General features: G+C 37.3%; 1 protein-coding gene across 1 annotated transcript in view; it reads right to left on the bottom strand.

Annotated features, from left to right (window-relative positions):
- Nucleotides 1–476: 476 nt before the first annotated feature.
- The window catches only part of NEGR1 (neuronal growth regulator 1), a 1,022,884-nt gene continuing 1,001,509 nt past the window's right edge, over nt 477–21,851 (bottom strand). The window contains exon 7 of the mRNA XM_040232560.1: nt 477–4,274. Coding sequence (XP_040088494.1) covers nt 4,150–4,274 — 125 coding nt within the window. The 3' untranslated portion in view covers nt 477–4,149. The remainder of the gene's footprint in view (nt 4,275–21,851) is intronic.

The following is a 21,851-nucleotide window of genomic DNA, read 5'->3' as shown; positions in this document are numbered from 1 at the left end:
GGTGTTTTTGTTGAAATAGTATCTGAATGCCTTGAAGTGGAATATATACTCCTTGTTTTATACCCAGCAATCTCATGAAATTGTACTCTCTGCCTAACGTCTATAGGCATTTCCATTTTCAGATCTTTAGTCTGTAAAACCAACAAGATTTCCTCATCAGTCTCTGTTGCTTACTGTGATGCATTTTAGGAGGTAAAAGTTCTAAATAATTGATAATAAAATCTTTCCAGAAAATTTCTTCTTCAGGCTAGATGTAGTTCAGCTTGTTAGACCGTTGGGGAATCGGTAACAGAGGGAAAGGCTACAAAGTAGATCCTTTTTAAATTGTAGCATCTAACATTTTCATCTTGTGTTGCTTTGGAGTATCTGAAAGATGTGAGTGTGGTACAGTGGAAGCAACAGAAAAGAAGGGAATAGCAGAAATATTTTTACTATTTCTTCTCTTTTCCCTCAAATTAGTAGAATTTTCAAATGAGTCAAGTACATATTTTAATTGATAAACTGACTTTATATTCACCTATTGGAAACAGTACAACATATTTTACATCAGATTATGAAATATGGATGTTTTACTAAAAGACAGGAAAAGCTTATTCCAGTCTTTAAAGTAAATACATATTCAAAGGATCTTAAGGCATACCATTTATTCATATTCATATCTATTGAAATACTGTACATCCACATACTTCAATAAATAGTTAAAAACCTGACCTCTTTTTAAATCATTTCTGAATTTCAAAAAACAATTTTTATTGAAAAGATTAAATAGATAACTTTCGGCTGTGTCACAAAGCTAAGCACAATGGATAAATTAACAGTTATTCAGTAAATTTAATCAATATAGATAATTGGCTTTGATAAATTTCTCAGAGTTTTCTGAGTTCACACACTGGGGTATTTATATATACTGTCCTGAATTATCTGGTAATTTTCTCAGTTCTCCAGTCTACTTTCTAGATATAGCTTAAATGTTATGATGAAGCATTAATTTTTCAGCTAAGTTTGAACTCCCCAACAGTGGCTTTAAGTTTGATGTTCTCTCTCTCTCAAATCTTGTAGTCCCCGCCATAACACAATACTATAGTTTGGGCAGTACTTTTCATTATATAATTGCTGCATAATAGTAACTCAATGATGTAACAGGACTTATGTTTCAAATGGGATCATTGTAAATAAAACATAATTACACCAGTTGCAGTTAAAAGAATGCAAGTGAATTACATCGACTACCCTAATATTCTGGCTCTTCCCTCCCTCCCAGCCTCTCCTTTCTTCTTCCCTCTTTCCTCTTTCCTTCTTTTCCTTCCTCGCTTTTTTCCTTTTCCCTTTACCTTTTCCCCCTTTCAGTCTTTTTTCTTTCTACTCTACTTTCTCAACTGCTTTTTCTTTTTTCTTTCTCTGAAAAAAATTCAGGGGTAACAAAAAGAGTCCCACAAATCGAACCTGTAGAAATATAATGCTGAAATGAATAGCTAGAAAAATTGTTATAGATCAAAAGATAAATCAGTTTCATAAAACTGCTATTTTGAAATTGCAACAATCTTGTACAATCAGGACTGATAAAATGGAGTAATCAGACATTTCAAATGTCCATAAATGTAAAATCATCTACTTGAACATTATATGCAATACATTCACACAAAAAAGCAAATACTGTAGCCTTATTTGAACAATATTGAACTCATAAATACTCATGATTTCACTCTGTCCAGGGGCCTAACAACTAGGAATGCTGCTTGATACAGAAAAACATAGTGAATACCTCCTCTATTTAAAAATGTCACTCAAGAAAATCTCTTCTAACATAAAGGCAAATACATATAGCTACTGAGCTATGACTGTACTTCTGTCACATTCTATGGGAAAAACACCAGACTCCACAAATTCGGAATCATGACAACACTTTGAACTAATTATTTGGTTCATCCATAGTTTATACCTCAGTTTACCTCACATTTACCCTACAAACCTTACAAAGAGGAGGTATTTTTACTCTAGGAAAGCGATCACTGTATAATATGCATTCTTGATCTGTTTCTTTCTCCCAAACAATGGTACTGATGGTTAACACTTCTGTGGTAGCACCACTATTTCTAGTAAGTAGATTATTATGGAGTGTGCCACTTTAAAGCTGCAATACACACACAAAATATTTTGTAGTTTACTCACCGATTCCACAAAAAGATTTTGAAAAGCAAATCAATAATAATCAAAGTTAAAATGTCATATGTGGTTTTTGTAAAAACCTTTCTTAGTGTATCAGTCAAAATAACATAATAAATTATTACAGTAAATTTAATAGCATTATGCTATATCATTGCCATTTTGTGGAAATGTTGTATATATATGCCTCCTCATTTAGGATTCACATTTCTAATTAAAATAGATTTATGTTGTACTTTGGGACAAAGTTTTACTTATATTTTACTTATCTACATTATATATCTTAAATGTATACAACCTCTGTGAAATATCTTGTTTCTAACTAGATTAGCAGGTGTTGTTATAACTTGCAAAAGGGAACTATTTGCAGAAATTTCTCTAGGGATAGTAAAATTGGTAACTTTATCAAACTTGCAAATGGCTTTCAAGGCTATGGTCTGTCTTTAGTAAAGAGTAAACCATCGAACTATTCTTGTAATATAATACTTGTAGAATAACAGCAATGTCCTTCAAAAATGTAGTTTTCATTCCTTGTGATAGAAATAATTTAAAATCCATGATAATTTAGCAATTAATTTAAGACATTCTTCATCACTAATGGCTTGTCTTCATTTGAACACATCTTACATATAACATGTAAGAAATAAAGCATGATAATTTTTTTTCCATTTCGGCTTTGCTTGTTTAAGCTGACATGGCTATAGAGAAAGATTTAACCATAGAATTAGTTATTTCAGGGATTGATCTGCTGCATACTAGGATGGAATATTTGTTATATTTTGGAGCATTTTTGTACAACATGTATGCCAAACTATCAACTGAGTAATGTTTTCAGCTGGAAAATATGCAAAATGCTCCTGTCCACAGGAACACTATATCTAGCGTACCAACTTATTTGCCACAGAACCAAATGAATTTTGAATGTTTACCATCTCATTTAACGTTCTATAATTGGACTTTGTGTCCTATCTGACAAACCACCTTAAAAATTTTGGCCTGTAATAGTGAAAGGAAAAGATGCTGTATTGCCAGACAATTTTGGATGGACTGTGCTATCATTTTAAAGGGAATTATTTCCCAAAGTGAATCTGACATTTAGCTACAACTAAAGAAATCATACAGTGGATTTACCTGTACTATATTAGTTAAATCGTTTTCATCACAAAGCTGAGCTATCATGGGGCAAAATTCTCAAAACCCTATTGGTAATGAGGGAAGAGATTTTTACAATTTGATAGCTCCTTTGTTCTTTAGAGACAGGATATAGTTAGTATTAACTTTATCACTGTGGTTTATTTTTGCTTTCAAGTTGTAGAATTTGGCAAAAATATTTTATTAGTTGGAGATGAAGAGAAAATTATTTTATGAAGGCACACCCATGCTGAACTTACAGGAAAGAGAAGCAGAGCTGCACAGCCAGTTATATTAAAAGGATCATTCCTGAAACCTGAATATCATGCGAGCAGAAAAATCTAGATATGTTATATTTTGAAGAAATGATCTGAAGGCAATATTATTTGCTTTTTTATCAAAAAAGAAAAAAAATGCATCTTTGTAAATGTGGGTTGACTCTTATTGAAACGGGGAAATGAATGCTTGTATTGCAGCCTTAAAGAATCACATATTCACTGCAATATTTGTTTTTTTTGTAAACTACAGCCTGCAACCTAGCAGACCATGACTGAATGCTTTTGAAAAGTTGTAGATTACAAACATGAAATCACAATTAATATCCTCTAAAAGTAATTTCAGAGCTTTCACGTCTTAAAAAAAGGACAATGTGTACTGCTTCACAAGGTAATGTAGCTAATCAAAAAAAGAGTAGAATTAAAGTATTTACATAATGAGCAATTCTACAGAAGGCGATCATCCCCATGTAAGCACTGCTGATTATATCCCACGCTGCTTTTAACAAACTGTACCAGATTGGATCCAGCCATCAGCACTTTCAGAGAATCCTTAAAAGCCTTTTATGGGTCTTTATATTTATTGTAGAATGGCATTCTTCAGGTAGAATAAGCTGGTGAAAGAGGACAGTGTCAACACAAGGTACCAGCAGGAGAAAAGAACGTCAGCGCTCCCGGTAATTCCATACTGGGCTGTACTTGGAGCTGGAAAGAAATGGAGAAGAATAAATCAAAATCTAATTTGTGTCTTTCAAGATCTTAACAATAATCAAAAAGCAGCCGGGTGTTCTGGGGGAAAAACTAGCGTTGGAGTCAGACAGATTTTAGATTCACACCTGGTTCTGCTGTATGACAATATGTGGCCTATTCGACTAACCTCTCTGATCTTCAGTTTTCTCAAGAACAAAATAGAAATAATATAATCCACCTGGCAGGACTGCAGTGAGAATTTGAGGTGAAGCACATGTAGCACATTGCATTAGACTGGACATAAGTACTCAGCAAATATCAGCTAACATCATTTATCTTATATGCATTGTGACTATTTCTAATAGTGGACAATATTCATTTATGTATATATTTTAAATTTATTTTTACTGAGATATAGTTGAACTATAACAGTGTGTAAGTCTAAAGTGTTCAACAGTGTGGATTTGATACACTTGTATATTGCAACATGATCACCACCATAGCGGTAGCTGACACTTCTATCATGTCACACGATCATTTTGGGGACTTCTCTGTTCATCTAGTGGTTAAGAATCCACCTTCCAGTGCAGGAAACATGGATTTGATCCCTGGTCCAGGAAGACCCCATATGCCACAGGGCAGCTAAGCCCAAGTGCCACAGCTACTGACTCCGTTCTCTGGAGCCCCTGAGCCACAACTACTGCCTGTGTTCCACAGCAAGCAAAGCCACCGCAATGAGAACATCACTGCAGCAAGAAAGTGGCCCCCGTTCACCACAACTGGAGGAAGCCTATGCGCAGCAACTAAGACCCAGTGAAGCCAAAAATAAATAAGTAAACAAAATCTTTTTAAAGTACTATCATAAAAATAAAGAATACTATTATAAAAAAAATGATCGTTTTTGTGGTGGGAACAGTTAAGGTCTAGTCTCTTAGCAACTTTGAAGGTTATAGCACAGTATTATTGTCTACAGTCACTATGTTGTACATTAGATCTACAAAACTTATTTGTCTACTGATTGTAAGTTTATACCCTTATACAACAATCTCTGCAATTTCCCCAGCTCCCAGCCTCTGGTAACACTAGTCTACCTGTGTTTTACAAGTTCTGCTTGCTTTATCAGATTCCACATCTAAGTGATATTATATATATATATATATATATGTATTATATGGTTTGGTTTAGTCACTAAGTCATGTCCAACTCTTGCAAGCCCATGGAGTGTACCTGCCAGGCTTCTCTGTTCCTAGGATTTTCCAGACAAGAATACTGGAGTGGATTGCCATTTCCTTCTCCAGGGGATTTTCCAAACCCAGAGATCGAACCTGGGTCTCCTGCACTGCAGGCAGATTCTTTACTGACTGAGATACTAGGGATAGGGCTTCCCTGGTATGTATGTATGTATGTATGTATGTATGTATATATATATAAATACACACACACATATTTGTGGGTCTTTTTTATTGGCCAGATGCTATACTAAATGCTGAAAAAACAAAGAGATTTTCTCTTCCAAGACCTTGTGTGTGTGTGTGTGTGTGTGTGTGTGTGTGTGTGTGTGAGAGGAAAGATATCAAACAATTATAATACAATCTTAGGAATATTAGAACTGCCTGGGCAAACTGCAGTGAGACAGAAAATTGTGTATTTAAAATTGCCTGGGCAAAGGGAAGATGATTTAACAGATAGTTTTACCAAAGGGGACCATCATCTGAGTAGAGAAAACAATATATTCAAAGGCATGAGGAAAGGCAAGATCACGGCATGTATTCTAGGCTCTAAAAGTAGATTAGTGTTGCTGGACTGTGAAGTTTGAGGCCTGGAGTGGAGAAAATTGAAATGGAACTCTAGGCAGATAGAAGGAACTTGACTGTATTGAAAAAAATGTTTAGCTTTTTATACTGAAGGAGAGTTTGAAGAATTTGGAGCTGTTGAATTGTATGACTATATTTATACATTGGAAAGATTCACAATCTTAGAGAGAAACTCCTGTGGGTACTTGGCTAACAGTCATGTTGAATTTTCACTGAGAGATTGCACCTAGTGATTCACCAAGCTTGGGATACTGTGGGAGTCTACTTAATGGATTCCACTTTGTTTCATAAGAGGACAGTTGCCTCTTTGAATCTGAATTATGTTATGTTCCAGAAACTGAATGTCGCAGACATGTTCAGCTATGCTTGAGACTGGTTCTCATTTACCGTAAGAATAATAATAGTAATAATAAAACAACTCCACCAATGTATTTTTAACTACCTCTTATTAATGAAATCAGGATTTCAAGTACTGTTTTCTAGTAGGAAATGAATAATGTAATGAAAGAATATTGTTTCACCCCCAAATTCATAATTCAAATCTCGAAGCTCTTTTAGTCACACTGAGTTTGAATTGCCAGCAGCTAGTTTTTAATGGAACTTTCACCAATGCCTATATTTTCATGTTACAAGAAGAATAAATTGTGTTGTTTATAACTCTTAAGAAATCAAAGGAGATAGAAGACACCTTGACCCCTGCCAGTGGGGAGTTTTCTTAAAAATATAATTGTTGATTCCATGTGAGTGAGATTCAAGGGCTAAAACTACTACACTTTAGTAAACATGTAGCAAAATCAACTATTTGATGTTTCTCTTTAAATGGCAGCCCACTCTAGTATTCTTGCCTGGAAAATCCCATGGACCCAGGAGCCTCGTAGGCTATAGTCACTGAGTGGAGTTGCAAAGAGTCAGACACGGCTTCACTTTCACTTTCACTTTGCATTATAAATGAGTGTTAAACAATGAGAAGATGATGAAGAAAATAAGTCTACTGTTGAATAGATAGGTTTTCAAGTTTTGATATGTAAGAAGTCTAATTTAAAACCATGAAACTACTTAAATTACTTTCTCTTATTCAGGACTTAGAATGTTTTATTTTTTTAAACATACATAAATATTTAATTGGCCTGTTACCTTCTCAGTGACATCTATTTCATAGTTGTTGCTACTGTTATTTAGGAATCTTGAGTGCAATAAAACCAGTATAATAATAAAGGACTAATAATTAGCAAAGCACATAAAATGACATCATAAATAAGGAGCAGATCTTAAAAGCCAAGCACACAAAGAAAAGATAATATTTTTATTATCATGACAAATTAAATAGTACATTAATTGAGTAGAGTAAAAAGGACTCTCAAAGCTCCTTACTCATCCTTTAAAATACATTTTGGGTCAATCTTTCCTGAATCTCCTTTCCTTTTTCAGTAAGCTGAACAGATTACCCTATTGTGTCATGAGGTCACAATACATATTCCTTTTAATATAACTATCATATTGTGTTACAACTATTTGTGTGCATATCTATTCCTTTTACCAGACTATAAACTCTCCTAGGGCCTGTTTTGTTTATCTTACTATTTCCAGATACAAAGTCTGGTAAGTTCTGGTACACAGTGGGTACTCAAGAAATATCTATTGAATGAACAATTCAATTAAATAAATAAATAGATAGGTTAGAGTCTTCCCTGATAGCTCAGTTGGTAAAGAATCTGCTTGTAATGGAGGAGAACCCAGTTCAATTCCTGGGTTGCGAAAATCCACTAGAGAAGGGGTAAGCTACCCACTCCAGTATTCTTGGGCTTCCCTTGTGGCTCAGCTGGTAAAGAATCCACCTGCCATGGGGGAGACCTGGGTTCAATCCCTGGGTTGGGAAGATCCCCTGGAGAAAGGAAAGGCTAACCTGTCCAATATTCTGGCCTGGAGAATTTCATGGGTCACAAAGAGTTGGACACAACTGAGTGGTTTTTCACTTTCACTTTCAAAAGGAATATATGTCTCTCCTACAAAATAAAATCTTTTTTTGTGAAGCAAGCAAGCTACTTGTCTATAAGTTAGAGAATTTACCATATACTTTCATTCATTCAGCAAATATTTATTGAAGTAGGTGCTAAGAACTGTACTAAGTACTAGAAACACAACATATAATAATTTGGGTAAGGTGGCACAGTGGTAAAATATCTGCCTGCCAATGAAGGAAACACAGGAGATGCAGATTTGATCCCTGAGTCAGGAAGATGCCCTGAAGTAGTGAATGGCAACCTATTCCAGTATTCTAGCCTGGAGAATCCCAAGGACAAAAGAGCTTAGGGGGGCTCCAGTCCATGAGGTCATATAGAGCTGGACATGACTGATTACTCATGTACATGTACATATGATTCTTTTATTACTCAATTTCATATATCTCCAAATATACCCTTTTATCATATTTCTTGCATGTGTGTGTGCTCAGTCAATTCCGTCTGACTCTTTGTGACTCCATGGACTGTAGCCCACCAGGCTCCTCTGTCCATGGGGTTCTCTAGGCAGGAAAAAGCTGGCTTACAATTCAGTATTCAAAAAACAAAGATCATGGCATCTAGTCCCATCACGACATGGCAAATAGATGGGAAAACAATGGAAACAGTGACAGACTTTATTTTCTTTGGCTTCAAAATCACTGCAGACAGTTGATTGCAGCCACGAAATTAAAAGACACTTGCTCCTTGGAAAGAAAGCCATGACAAACTTAGACAGCATTTTAAAAATCAGAGACATCACTTTGCCAGCAAAGGTCCATAAAGTCAAAGCTACTGGTTTTCCAGTTGTCATGTACAGATGTGAAAGTTGGACCATAAAGAAGGCTGAGTGCCAAAGAAATGATGCTTTCAAACTGTGGTGTTGGAGAAGGCTCTTGAGAGTCCCTTGGACTGCAAGGAGATCAAACCAGTCAATCCTTAAGAAAATCAACCCTGAATATTCACTGGAAGGACTGATGCTGAAGCTGAAGCTCCAATACTTTGGCCACTCATGCGAAGAGCCCACTCATTGGAAAAGACCCTGATGCTGGGAAAGATTGAAGGCAGGAGGAGAAGGGGATAACAGAGGACAAGATGGTTGGATGGCATCACTGACTCAATGGATGTGAGTTTCAGCAAGCCCCAGGAGACAGTAAAGAACAGGGAAGCCTGGCGAGCTGCAGTCCATGGGGCTGCATTGAGCAACTGAGCAACAACAAGGGAGAAAGATCATGAGGTAGATGATAGGGGAAAATCATGTATCAAACAAACTTTGTAGCATCATCCTCTTGCAGCAAAAGACAGAGAGTATAGATGAACCTGGGCCCCCAGATATGGTCTTGAATTTGGAGACATCCTTCTTTGCCTCTGTGATGGTCAGATCTGTTCTATGTTCCCTGCCACGTTTTTAGTTGCCTTTGAGTATCATACTGCTACCTATTCCAATTAACATTAGGAGGGTACTGGCATGTGATCACAGGTGTAGCTGGACTATAGTGAGAGTTTGTTTTCCTTCTGAGTGATATGAGAATCTACAACACAGTTACATGCAGAGGGACTAGCTGACATTTTAAAATATACCCTTGACTGTTCTGTGGACAGTAGATTGTACCAGCATAAGCAAGAGTAGGAGCCTACGTTAGTCTCAGACCTTCAGGAGTTTCCACTGCCTGTTGAGGAAAGCCAAAATTGTGTGGCTCAGTATTCAGGGACATCTGATATTTGGTGCTAGTCAACTTGTCCAGATTTTTATACACTCTTAGCTTCAGGCACATAAGACATTTTTATAAACAGTCTTCCCTGTCATTTGCACATACTATATCCTTAAGCCTAAAAAGGCCTACTTCCTATTCTCCTTAGCCACTTATCAAGTCCTATTCTTCTGTAAAAATGTAAACTAAAACCTCCCCCATAAAGCCCACCTAATCTAATAACAATTTTTAATCTCCTACCTGATTTCATAAATACTTCATTTTTTACTTATGTGTGTGCTCAGTCACTTCAGTTGTGTCTGACTCTTTGCAACCCTATGGACTATTGCCCACCAGCCTCCTCCATCCACGGGATTCTCCAACCGAGAATACTGGAAGTGGGTTGCCATTCCCTTCTACAGGGGATCTTCCCAACCCAGGGATCGAACTTGCTTCTCTTATGTCTGCTCCATTGGCAGATTACCTCTAGCACCACCTGGGAAGCCATTTATGACAAGGGGGAATGTTCTATAATTTCATTATGCTTATAGACCAGTAGAAGAGGAAGATACACATATCTTTATTATAAAAATAAATTATATATATGTAGAAAGATATCTCTTTCTAACTAGAGTAACTTGGGCATGTTTCTTAGCTGTGTTTAGTTTAGCATCCTCATTAGCAAATTAGGATTGGTATTGATAGTATCTCAGAAGTGACAGTGAAGATTAAATGTGTTGATACACTTAAAACAGCCAGTACAACATCTAACACAGGATAAACTCCCTCAAGTATTATCTAAGTACTCCTTCAAGTATTATCTCCCTCAAGTATTATCTAAGCACTATCAATTTGCTCATTCATTTAGCAAGTTGAGCGTGTGCTATGTGTGAGGCATTCTCTGAATGAATGAACAAAACTGAAGTGGCTCCTGTCCCCATAGAGCTTTCTCTTTAGCTTGAGTTGTTTTCTATGGAATAAGGCTGTTTTACTTCATTCCCCACCTATACTTGGTTAAACCAATGTTTCTCTGGTCTTACAAAGCTGACCTCCATTTTATCTTACAAAAATATTTATTTTCTTTATTATCTTGACTTCTTTCAGAGGACTAGGATGCCAATTACTGCAAGATAATTGGCTGTTTCTTGTCTTTGCAGGCTCACTTGAAGACAGAGAGTATAACCCTCTTCCATTTCTTCTTTTCCTCTATCTTTTCTCAAGAGTAACAGTGTGGCACATGTCCTTGGGAGTGGTTTCATGGCTCATCTAATGCCAAGCTTGGTGACAGAAGGGCTTTGAGGCATGAAGCAGAGTGTGTGGGCTATGTGGAGGGTCCAGGCCTTTGGGATTTCTCCCAGTTGCCAACAGGAAGATCCAATCTGGGCTTTAATACATATCTTACATCTTGTCTAATTATGATTATCACTCCGAATTACTTACAGCTGCTGAATATTATTTTCAGTCTTGGCAGTTTTCCCTTGTATTGCTCCAGTTTTTATTTTTAGGCAAAAGCAAATGTAACTGTGAAATATTTAGTTTGGTATAATACCAATTACTTGCCTAGGCAATTTCCTTAAATTACTGAAGCTTCAACTAAACTAACTTTGAGTCATATTTTTAAGATTCTTGTTGCAATCTTAGGTAGAGTTATTTAGCTACGTTAACTTTGCTTCCGTAAGAAAATCTGGCCTGAACTTGCATTTTACTGAAACCTTATACCTTAATGGAAAGTGGATGATTTACACCTAAATTAGATTTTAAATAAAAGAGAGTGATTCAAAAGAGTGCATATTAGTTTACTGAGAAATTATGCAACACTGATTCAGTCTAAATGTAGTACAACTCATAATGTGGGAGTAGTTTGTTAGAAAGATAGTTTAATCCTTTCTTTAGCAATATCTACCCCTTAACACCATCAGCAGGTGTCAGGGATAACACATCAGAAGCTCAGATTACACCCAAATTTTTTACATCATTTAATTCTGCATAATACTGGGTGGCGATTTGGGGATGAGAGGAGCACTGAGATATGCTTTACAACCGGATGTACAACTTTTGATTACAGTGTCTGGATGAATCAGACAAGTCTCAGCATCGGCAACATCATCTAATTATCCCTTTCTGAGCTATTTCTCTTTTAGGCCCACACCCTAAGAGAGGATGTATTGCTTTAAAGACACAGCACAAACTATGTCTTATCAGGAACCATACCTTATCTCACACCTATGGAACAGCTATTTCTGTGTTTGTTTGTGTCATTACAGCATGTCCCCATACTGGTACCCTCCAAAATCTTCTTCCTCCCTTAGGCCTGGACTTGAGTAATGCTTGAGAACCATAGCTGTCATGCAGTAGGGCTACCGATGTAGAGTTTTTCAGATGTTTTTACTCAACACACCTTTTGTGCCATACACTGTTTCCTGAAATACCGAGAAATAAGTATAGCATAATCCACTTTTCAAGCAGCTCTCTGTCCTGCAGAGTAAGGCTTAATTTGTGAGTTCTTACCACAGCAACCCACTCCAGTACTCTTGCCTGGAAAATCCCATGGACAGAGGAGCCTGGTAGGTTATGGTCCATGGGGTCACAAAGAGTCGGACATGACTGAGTGACTTCACTTTACCACAGCTAGGGCCTCCCAGATGGCTCAGACAGTGAAGAATCCATCTGCAATGCAGGAGACCCAGTTCCATCCCTGGGTCTGGAAGAGCCCCTGGCAGAGGGGAATGGCTACGCACTCCAGTATTCTTGCCTGGAGAATTCCATGGACCAGAGGAGCCTGGTGGGCTATAGTGCATGGGGTTGTAAAGAGTCAGACATGACTACCATTTTCACTTTCACTTCACCATAGCTACAGCTCCACTCATACTTAGAGGAGAGAAAGACTTGGATAACTGACTTTGAATTCCTGTTAGCTTTTTTAATTTTCTTTAGAAGGAATCAGGCTAACAAGGGCACATTGATGCACTTTTTTTCAAATAAGAGACCTAAGGTTATAGAAAATCTGTATTTACATACATATCCTCATTGAGCTTCCCTAGTAGGAACTGAACTTCCCCTGTAGCTCAGTTGGTGAAGAATCTGCCAGCAAGGCCGGAGACCTGGGTTTGATTCCTGAGCTAGTAGATCTCCTGCAGAAGAAAATGGCAACCCACTCCAATATTCTTGCCTAGAGAATCCCATGGACAGAGGGGTCCAAGGGGTCCCAAGAGTTGGATATGACTTAGCAAGTAAACCACCACCTAACATTTAAAATTTTTTACTTTTTCACTTGGTTAAAAACCAATGTCTACCTTCAGGAAATTCTGACATTTTTTACTAACCAAGCTTTCACAAGCATAAAAATATAAAATTATTTTCACAAAAAGTATCTCCATTTTGTGTTGTAAACAATGAGCAGAATGGCTAGAGAAATTACCTGATTCCTTTCTTTTTTCTGACTCATGAAATTTCCCTGCCAGCTTGTTCTTTGCAACTATTAAGCTCTTTCTCTGGCAAACCACCATTCTTGAATCTGTTTTTGCTTGCTAAATAGCGATTTTACCAACGTTCACAGTATACAATCCTGTTTACTCAGCATCAACCTACATTAGTAATTTAAAATATATGTTTGTTTCTGTATTACCTATATTCAGAAATCTGCCTATTTGTAGATAAATTCTTTTTTCTGCAAATAGACAGATGAAACTCTCCATTTGAGTGAAAGAGAGTAAGTAACCACCCAAACAGAAATAAATTCTGTCCCCATTTTTCTGTCCTTCATAGTTATTGAAAAAATATTTCAGCCTGTATTGTTCATCATTATCTTCTGTGTTAGATATTTTTGTTTATTTTTAGCAAATCATCAGTGATGTACCTGAATCTAAAGTAGCTCCATTTTAAAGTCTGTTGCCAATAGAGGTAATTCTGTATAACCTGAAATGGTTCTTTGAACTTGGGCAAAGTCCAGTTATTCATTCCACATTGGTTTGCAAATGGGTTTCTTTATTGTCATTACATATTCTCTGTATGTGTGGGAGTGTGTATATGTGTTTTAAAATCTGGTTTTGTTGTGTGAAATACATATGTAAACATAAAATACAAGCTGCCTTGACTCTAGAGTTTAGTTTGGCCCTTTAAAGCATCATCTAGCTGCAGAAAGAAGGTTTTACAGAAATAAAAATAGAAACCCAGCTGTGTTCTTAAGGTCACTAATAGTCAATACCATCAGCTGTATCATCAGTGTGACATTGCTAGTGTGGTAAAAAATGGGTGAAATTGCAAACTGGTAAACATTTTCACAGACTGAAGGAGTTTGTAAGACCAAATATGTGTGGCTATGTGGGTGTGAAATTATTTAAGCTTTTATGTGTTTAAAAAAGATTTCATGATCAAAGTATCTTGTTTATTAACTTTTTTTCACCTTTTGTATTAGGAAGCTTATCCTGAATGGCTTCTTTTCTATTATTCTGTAACATGGTTCTTTCAACAGTCAGGATAAAGAATTTCATAAGGTTAGATTACTTTTTCCATTTTTTTTGGAATCTTCCATGTACCTTCCACTTTTTCTTAGCTTTTCAAATGCAATAAAGACCAATGATTATCTGACCGTGTAGTTCTGATTTACTTAAATTGTTCCACTTGTTATGCTCCAGATTGACTTTCAGTTATTCTCAATGATTCTCTAATCATTGCCAATATATTTTGGCTACTTAAAAAACCTTAATAAAAATCCAAATGCCTCTGTATGGAACTCAAAAGCCTCTGTAAACTTTCCCAAAGCTATCTTTCCAGTCCTATTGCTCTCTGACATGGCAGGCACACTAGGCAGGAATAATCTTTATTCTCAGGATGTTGCCCATGCCTTTGCTTCATTTGCAGATTTATTCACACTCTGCCTTCATCTCAGATGGGCTTTTGCACCTCTACCGGTTGAGATAGTCCCCATCTCCCATTACGTATCTCAAATGCATTTGGCTTACAAAGTTTAGAATCTGTTGAAACTCTAGGGAATACTGGTATTTCGTGCAAACCTTCACTTCCACAGATGAAGAGATGAGGCTGGTAGAGATTGAATGATGTGTTTAAGTTAGAGGCAAGAATAAGATTAAAATTCAAGTATGCTGAGTCTCTATGCTTCCATTCCCTTGTGGTATTATTGAATTGCTGAATTACTACCTAACTCTAGCTGGAATTCATCTGCCAGTTCCTCTTTTCTCTCATAGCCATTTGTTTTTACTTATACTTTTTCACCCTTGTGTTCATCTCCTTAAACAGAGACTAAGTTTCTTAAAAACAGGGGTAAGATTTAATTTACTTTTTATTACTCCCTGGATTTGATTAAATGATTGGCACTGTCAAAATATTTATTACAGAGAACTATAGATAATTTTAATTTCTGCAGCTGAATAAGGTTTTACTGTAAAGCTCAAGAGCACTGTAGGGAAGGTGATATCATCAAGCAATAATGCAGGATTTGGAAACATTGGCTACCATCAAAAAGGAAGGTTGGTTCTAGTTTAGAGAAATGAAGAATCATGTATTCTTTGATGTCTTTGAAGACATCATACCATAAACATACATAGTTAAACACAGACAGACACATACACATACACTCACAGACACACTCCAAGAGAACTGTTAAAGCAGCCCTTTTGTGACTTTTACTTGAATTTCTTAGTAAAGAAATGGAGAATATATTTGTAACCATCAAGCACATAAACTAGCTTAACACCTCTGTGCCTCAGTTTTCTCTAGCTGAACAGAGGGGATAAAAGTATCTTCCTTATAGTGTTGCCAACTAGGTAAACTACTTAACTAGTGTAAATTGAATTGTTCATTAAATGGTAGCTTTTAAGATGCATTAGTATTTATACAAGACATACAGATGTAAGCCCTTACCTTGGCCCAAGAAGAAATACCTAGTTGTTGGAATGAGGTCATGTGTGCCTCAAAGTCCTGTACATTTGAAACAATAACAATCACACCAAAATACACTCCTTCTATAGCACCTCTAAGGGTACAGATTAGACAATTCACTCGATATACAGACAATGCTTGAGTACCTATAAATACTTATTGAGCACTCTCACTGACTCAATTGACATGAGTTTGAGTAAGCTCCAGAAGTTGGTGTTGGACAGGGAAGCCTGGCCTGCTGCAGTCCAGGGGTCACAAAGAGTTGGATACGACCAAGCGACTGAACTGACTGAACTGAGCACTTACTGTGCCCACTGTACTGTTCTGTGTGCTGGGTCACAATCATCATATATAATTCCTCACAGTCTGCAAAGTAGATCACAATACTCTGAAGTAACTGTACCCTTGAACCCCCTGAGCTGTAATCCTTCTACTTGGCATCACCTTCTTCCACTTCCTTGTAGTTTTCCAGCCTCTGTATGACACACCTTTCCTTCTCTTTAAGAACCCAGTTCCAGGTTTACCTCTGTGATAATGTACTTGACCTTTTAACCATTACTTGCTTCCTCTCTTGAGAGCTCTAAAATTCAAACTCCTCTTTCCTGACCTTGCTCACAGATTTGCCTCATCACCTAGACTGGGTTCCTAAAGGACAAGGATCATGTTTTGTTCATCTTTCTTTACTTCTTTTCTTCCCTTCCACAGTGGCTAACAGTGACCTCATCTAATAAGGACTTGATAAATAATTGTTCTTTTTATCTCCACATGACATAAATTTGCACAGTATATTTGTTTCACTCACCTTTTGTGTCTTGCCCTATATCTTCTCATTACCTTTTACTTTACCTGGTGATATGCAGATAATCCCACCCTAATGGCAGAAAGCCAAGAACTGAAAAGCCCCTTACTGAAGGTGAAAGAGGTGAATGAAATAGCTGGCTTAAAAGTCAACATTCATTTTACTCTTTCCATACATCTCCCCCACCCTCTCCTCCCCTTCTTCTGTGTCCATCAGTTTGTTCTCTATGTCTGTTTATCCACTGCTGCCCTGAAATTAAATTCGCCCATACCATCTTTTTAGATTCCATATATATGCATCAGTATAAGATATGTATATTTCTATTTCTGATTTCACTCTGAATAATAGGCTCTAGGTTCTTATTGATGTATGATAGAAAACCACAAAATTCTGTAAAGCAATTATCCTTCAAATAAAAAAAATAAAGAAAAAAGTCAACATTCAAAACACTAAGATCATGTCATCTGGTCCCATAACTTCATGGCAAATAGATGGGGAAAAAATGGAAACAGTGGCAGATTTTATTTTCTTAGGCTCCAAAATCACTGAAGATGGTGACTACAGCCATGAAATTAAAAGACACTTGCTCTTTGGAAGAAAAGCTATGATAAACCTAGACAGTGTATTAAAAAGCAGAGATATCACTTTGCCAACAAAGATCCGTATAGTTAAAGCTATGGTTTTTCCAGTAGTCATGTATTGATGTGAGATTTGGGCCATAAAAAAGGCTAAGAACTGAAGAACAGATGCTTTTGAACTGTGGTGCTGGAGAAGACTCTTGAAAGTCCTTTAAACAGCAAGGAGATCAAACCAGTCAATCCTGAAGGAAATCAGTCCTTAATATTCATTGGAAGGACTGATGCTGAAGCTGAAGCTCCTATACTTTGGTTATCTGAGGCAAAGAGCTGATTAATTGGAAAATATCCTAATGCTGGGAACGATTAATGGCAGGAGGGAAGAGGTGGCAACAGAGGATGAGATGTCTGGATGGCAGCACTGACTCAATGGCCATGCTGCTGCTGCGAAGTCACGTCAGTTGTGTCCGATGCTGTGTGACCCCATGGACTGTAGCCTACCAGGCTCCTCCATCCATGGGATTCTCCAGGCAAGAATACTGGAGTGGATTGCCATTGCCTTCTCCACAATAGCAATGAGATTGTGCAAACACCAGGAGACAGTGAAAGACAGGAAAGCCTAGTGTGCTGCAGTCCAGGGGGTTGCTAAGAGTTGAATACGACTTAGCAACTGAACAACAGCCCTGGCATAATCACTTAAAGTCATCTGCTCATTTTGTCAGTTCCCAGACAAAGATAACACTCTTCTGTGAAGAAGAGAAGAGTAACTTCTGTACAACTTATTAATACTGTACTTCATATTCCCCCACAGTGCACGGTGCTTTGCACATGGTAGATATGCAATAATTAATTTTGGAAAAATAAGTTGATTGAAAGTAAACAATTATCCTATCTCTTTGCTTCCACTTTTCTTAGCTCATGGTAGTTCAGCTGCACCACTTTTATGAAGTTGGCGGTAATTATATTATTAGGTACATATCCTGAATAATGAAAAAGTGGTGTTAAAATCTTAAGTTTGTTTTTTTTTTTCTCATAGATTTTATCCTAAGAATATTATACCCACTATTTTTACATTACCATCATTTTGGATTCTGCTACACTGGCAAAAATGCCTAATGAAAGTTCCATCTCCCATTGTATTTCTTAAATATATGACTTCAGCTATAAAATATTCCCCTACCTACAACATCAAAATGCTCTTTTTTCGAGTCTCCAGCTTGTCTTACATTTTCTTCCTAAGTTGATCCAAGTTCTAAAATGGAAAAATGGGATGTATACAATTGCTATGGAAGGAAATTAAGAACAGACTCACAAAAATCACATGCTAGGGAATTCTAGTCCAATGGATGATCCACCAAAGGATGAAAAGAAAAAAAGAAGAATGCATTTGCATAATGATTCAGCAATGAACATATACTGCAAACTGAATTCATATTGATTTTCAGTTCAGTTCAGTCTCTCAGTTGTGTCCAACTCTTTGCAACCCCATGAACTGCAGCACACCAGGCCTCCCTGTCCATCACCAACTCCTGGAGTTTACCCAAACCCAAGTCCATTGAGTCAGTGATGCCATCCAACCATCTCATCCTCTGTCATCCCCTTCTCCTCCTGTCCTCAATCTTTCCCAGCATCAGGGTCTTTTCTAATGAGTCAGCTCTTCGCATCAGTTGGCCAAAGTATTGGAGTTTCAGCCTCAGCATCAGTCCTTCCAATGAACACTCCAGACTGGTCTCCCTTAGGATGGACTGGTTGGATCTCCTTGCAGTCCAAGGGACTCTCAACAGTCTTCTCCAACATGTCAATGTATGCCAAAACCAATACAGAATTGTAAAGTAAAAAAAATAAAAAATAAATTATATAAAAAAATAAAATAAAAAATAAAAATAAATAAAATAAAATATTACTCCAAATTTCCTGATCCTAAACAAAAAACAAAAGCATCAATTCTTCGGTGCTCAGCTTTCTTCACAGTCCAACTCTCACATCCACACATGGCCACTGGAAAAACCATAGCCTTGACTAGATGGAGCTTTGATGGCAAAGTAATGTCTCTGCTTTTCAATATGCTATCTATGTAGGTCATAACTTTCCTTCAAAATAGTAAGCATCTTTTAATTTCATGGCTACCATCACCATCTGCGGTGATTTTAGAGCCCAGAAAAATAAAGTCTGACACTGTTTCCACTGTTTCCCCTCCTATCTGCCATGTAAGTGATGGGACCGGATGCCATGATCTTTGTTTTTTGAATTTTGAGCTTTAAGCCAACTTTTTCACTCTCCTCTTTCACTTTCATCAAGAGGCTTCTCAGTTCTTCTTCACATTATGCCATAAGGGTGGTGTCATCTGCATATCTGAGGTTATTGATATTTCTCCCGACAATCTTGATTCCAGCTTGTGCTTCTTCCAGCCCAGCATTTCTCATGATGTACTCTGCACATAAGTTAAATAAGCAGGGTGACAATATACAGCCTTGATGTACTCCTTTTCCTATTTGGAACCAGTCTGTTGTTCTATGTCCAGTTCTAACTGTTGCTTCCTGACCTGCATATAGGTTTCTCAAGAGGCAGGTCAGATGGTCTGCTATGCCCATCTCTTTCAGAATTTTCCACAGTTTATTGTGATCCACACAGTCAAAGGCTTGGAATAGTCAATAAAGCAGAAATACATGTTTTTCTGGAACTCTCTTGCTTTTTCAATGATCCAGCAGATGTTGGCAATTTTGATCTCTGGTTCCTCTGCCTTTTCGAAAACCAGCTTGAACATCTGGAAGTTCACGGTTCATGTATTGTTGAAGCCTGGCTTGGAGAATTTTGAGCATTCTTTTACTAGCGTGTGAGATGAGTGCAATTGTGTGGTAGTCTGAGCATTGTTTGGCATTGGCTTTCTTTGGGATTGAAATGAAAACTGACCTTTTCCAGTCCTTTGGCCACTCCTGAGTTTTCCATATTTGCTGACATATTGAGTGCAGCACTTTCACAGCATCATCTTTCAGGATTTGAAATAGCTCAACTGGAATTCCATCACCTCCACTAGCTTTGTTCATAGTGATGCTCCTCAGGCCCACTGTACTTCACATTCCAGGATGTCTGGCTCTAGGTGAGTGATCACACCATCATGATTTTCTGGGTCGTGAAGATCTTTTTTGTACAGTTCTTCTGTGTATTCTTGCCACCTCTTCTTAATATCTTTTGCTTCTGTTATGTCCCTACCATTTCTGTCCTTTATCAAGCCATGAAATGTTGCATGAAATGTTCCCTTGGGATCTCTAATTTTCTTAAAGAGATCTCTAGTCTTTCCCATTCTATTGTTTTCCTCTATTTCTTTGCATTGATCACTGAGGAAGGCTTTCTTATCTCTCCTTGCTATTCTTTGGAACTCTGCATTCACATGTGTATATCTTTCCTTTTCTCCTTTGCTTTTCACTTCCCTTCTTTTCACAGCTATTTGTAAGGCCTCCTCAGACAGCTATTTTCCTTTTTTGTATTTCTTTTTCTTGGGGATGGTCTTGATTCCTGTCTCCTGTACAATGTCATAAACCTCCATCCATAGTTCATCAGGCACTCTATCTATCAGATCTAGTCCCTTAAATCTATTTCTCACTCCCATTGTATAGTCATAAGGGATTTGATTTAGGTCATACCTGTATGGTCTAGTGGTTTTCTCCACTTTCTTCAATTTCAGTCTGAATTTGGCAATAAGGACTTTATGATCTGAGCCACAGTCAGCTCCTGTTCTTGTTTTTGCTGACTGTATAGAGCTTCTTCATCTTTGGATGCAAAGAATATAATCAATCTGATTTCAGTGTCGACCATCTTGTGATATCCATGTGTAGAGTCTTCTCTTTGTTTTTGGAAGAAAGTGTTTGCTATGACCAGTGCGTTCTCTTGACAGAACTCTATTAACCTTTGCCCTGCTTCATTCTGTACTCCAAGGCCAAATTTGCCTGTTACTCCAGGTGTTTCTTGACTTCCTACTCTTGCATTCTGGTCCCCTATAATAAAAAGAACATCTTTTTTGAGCATTAGTTCTAGAAGGTCTCATATGTCTTCATAAAACTGTTCAACTTCAGCTTCTCCGGCGTTACTGGTTGGGGCATAGACTTGAATTACCATGATATTGAATGGTTTTCCTTGGAAATGAACAGAGATCATTCTTTTGTTTTAGAGATTGCATCCAAGTACTGCATTTTGGACTCTTTTGTTGACTATGATGGCTACTCCATTTCTTCTAAGGAATTCCTGCCCATAGTAGTAGATATAATGGTCATCTGAGTTAAATTCAGGCATTTCAGTCCATCTTAGTTCACTGATTCCTAGAATGTCGATGTTCACTCTTGCCATCTCCTGTTTGACCACTTCCAATTTGCCTTGATTCATGGACTTAACATTCCAGGTTCCTATGCAATATTGCTCTTTATAGCATCAAATCTTGCTTCTATCACCAGTTCCATTCACAACTGGGTGTTGTTTTTGCTTTGGCTCCATCCCTTCATTCTTTCTAGAGTTATTTCTCCACTGATCTCCAGTAGCATATTGGGCACCTACTGACCTCGGGAGTTCATTGTTCAGTGTCCTATCTTTTTGCCTTTTCATACTGTTCATGGGGTTCTCAAGGCAAGAATATTGATTTTAAAGAATGATTCATAATTTTCTTTCTAAAAATAAAGAAAATATGCTGATCATAATTTCTCTGGACACTAATCAGGAGGTTTTTTATTTTTAAAGGGTGGGAACTTTTTCTAATTATTATATCAGAACACCTCACCTCTGCCTCACTTTTTAGATATTGCAAATTTAGCCACTTACTGTTTGAAAGGA

The sequence above is a fragment of the Oryx dammah genome, unplaced genomic scaffold (assembly GCF_014754425.2).
Source record: "Oryx dammah isolate SB20612 unplaced genomic scaffold, SCBI_Odam_1.1 HiC_scaffold_28, whole genome shotgun sequence".
Taxonomy (NCBI): domain Eukaryota; kingdom Metazoa; phylum Chordata; class Mammalia; order Artiodactyla; family Bovidae; genus Oryx; species Oryx dammah.
Note: the sequence above shows the minus strand (reverse complement) of the source record. Positions and strands in the feature narration are given on the sequence as shown.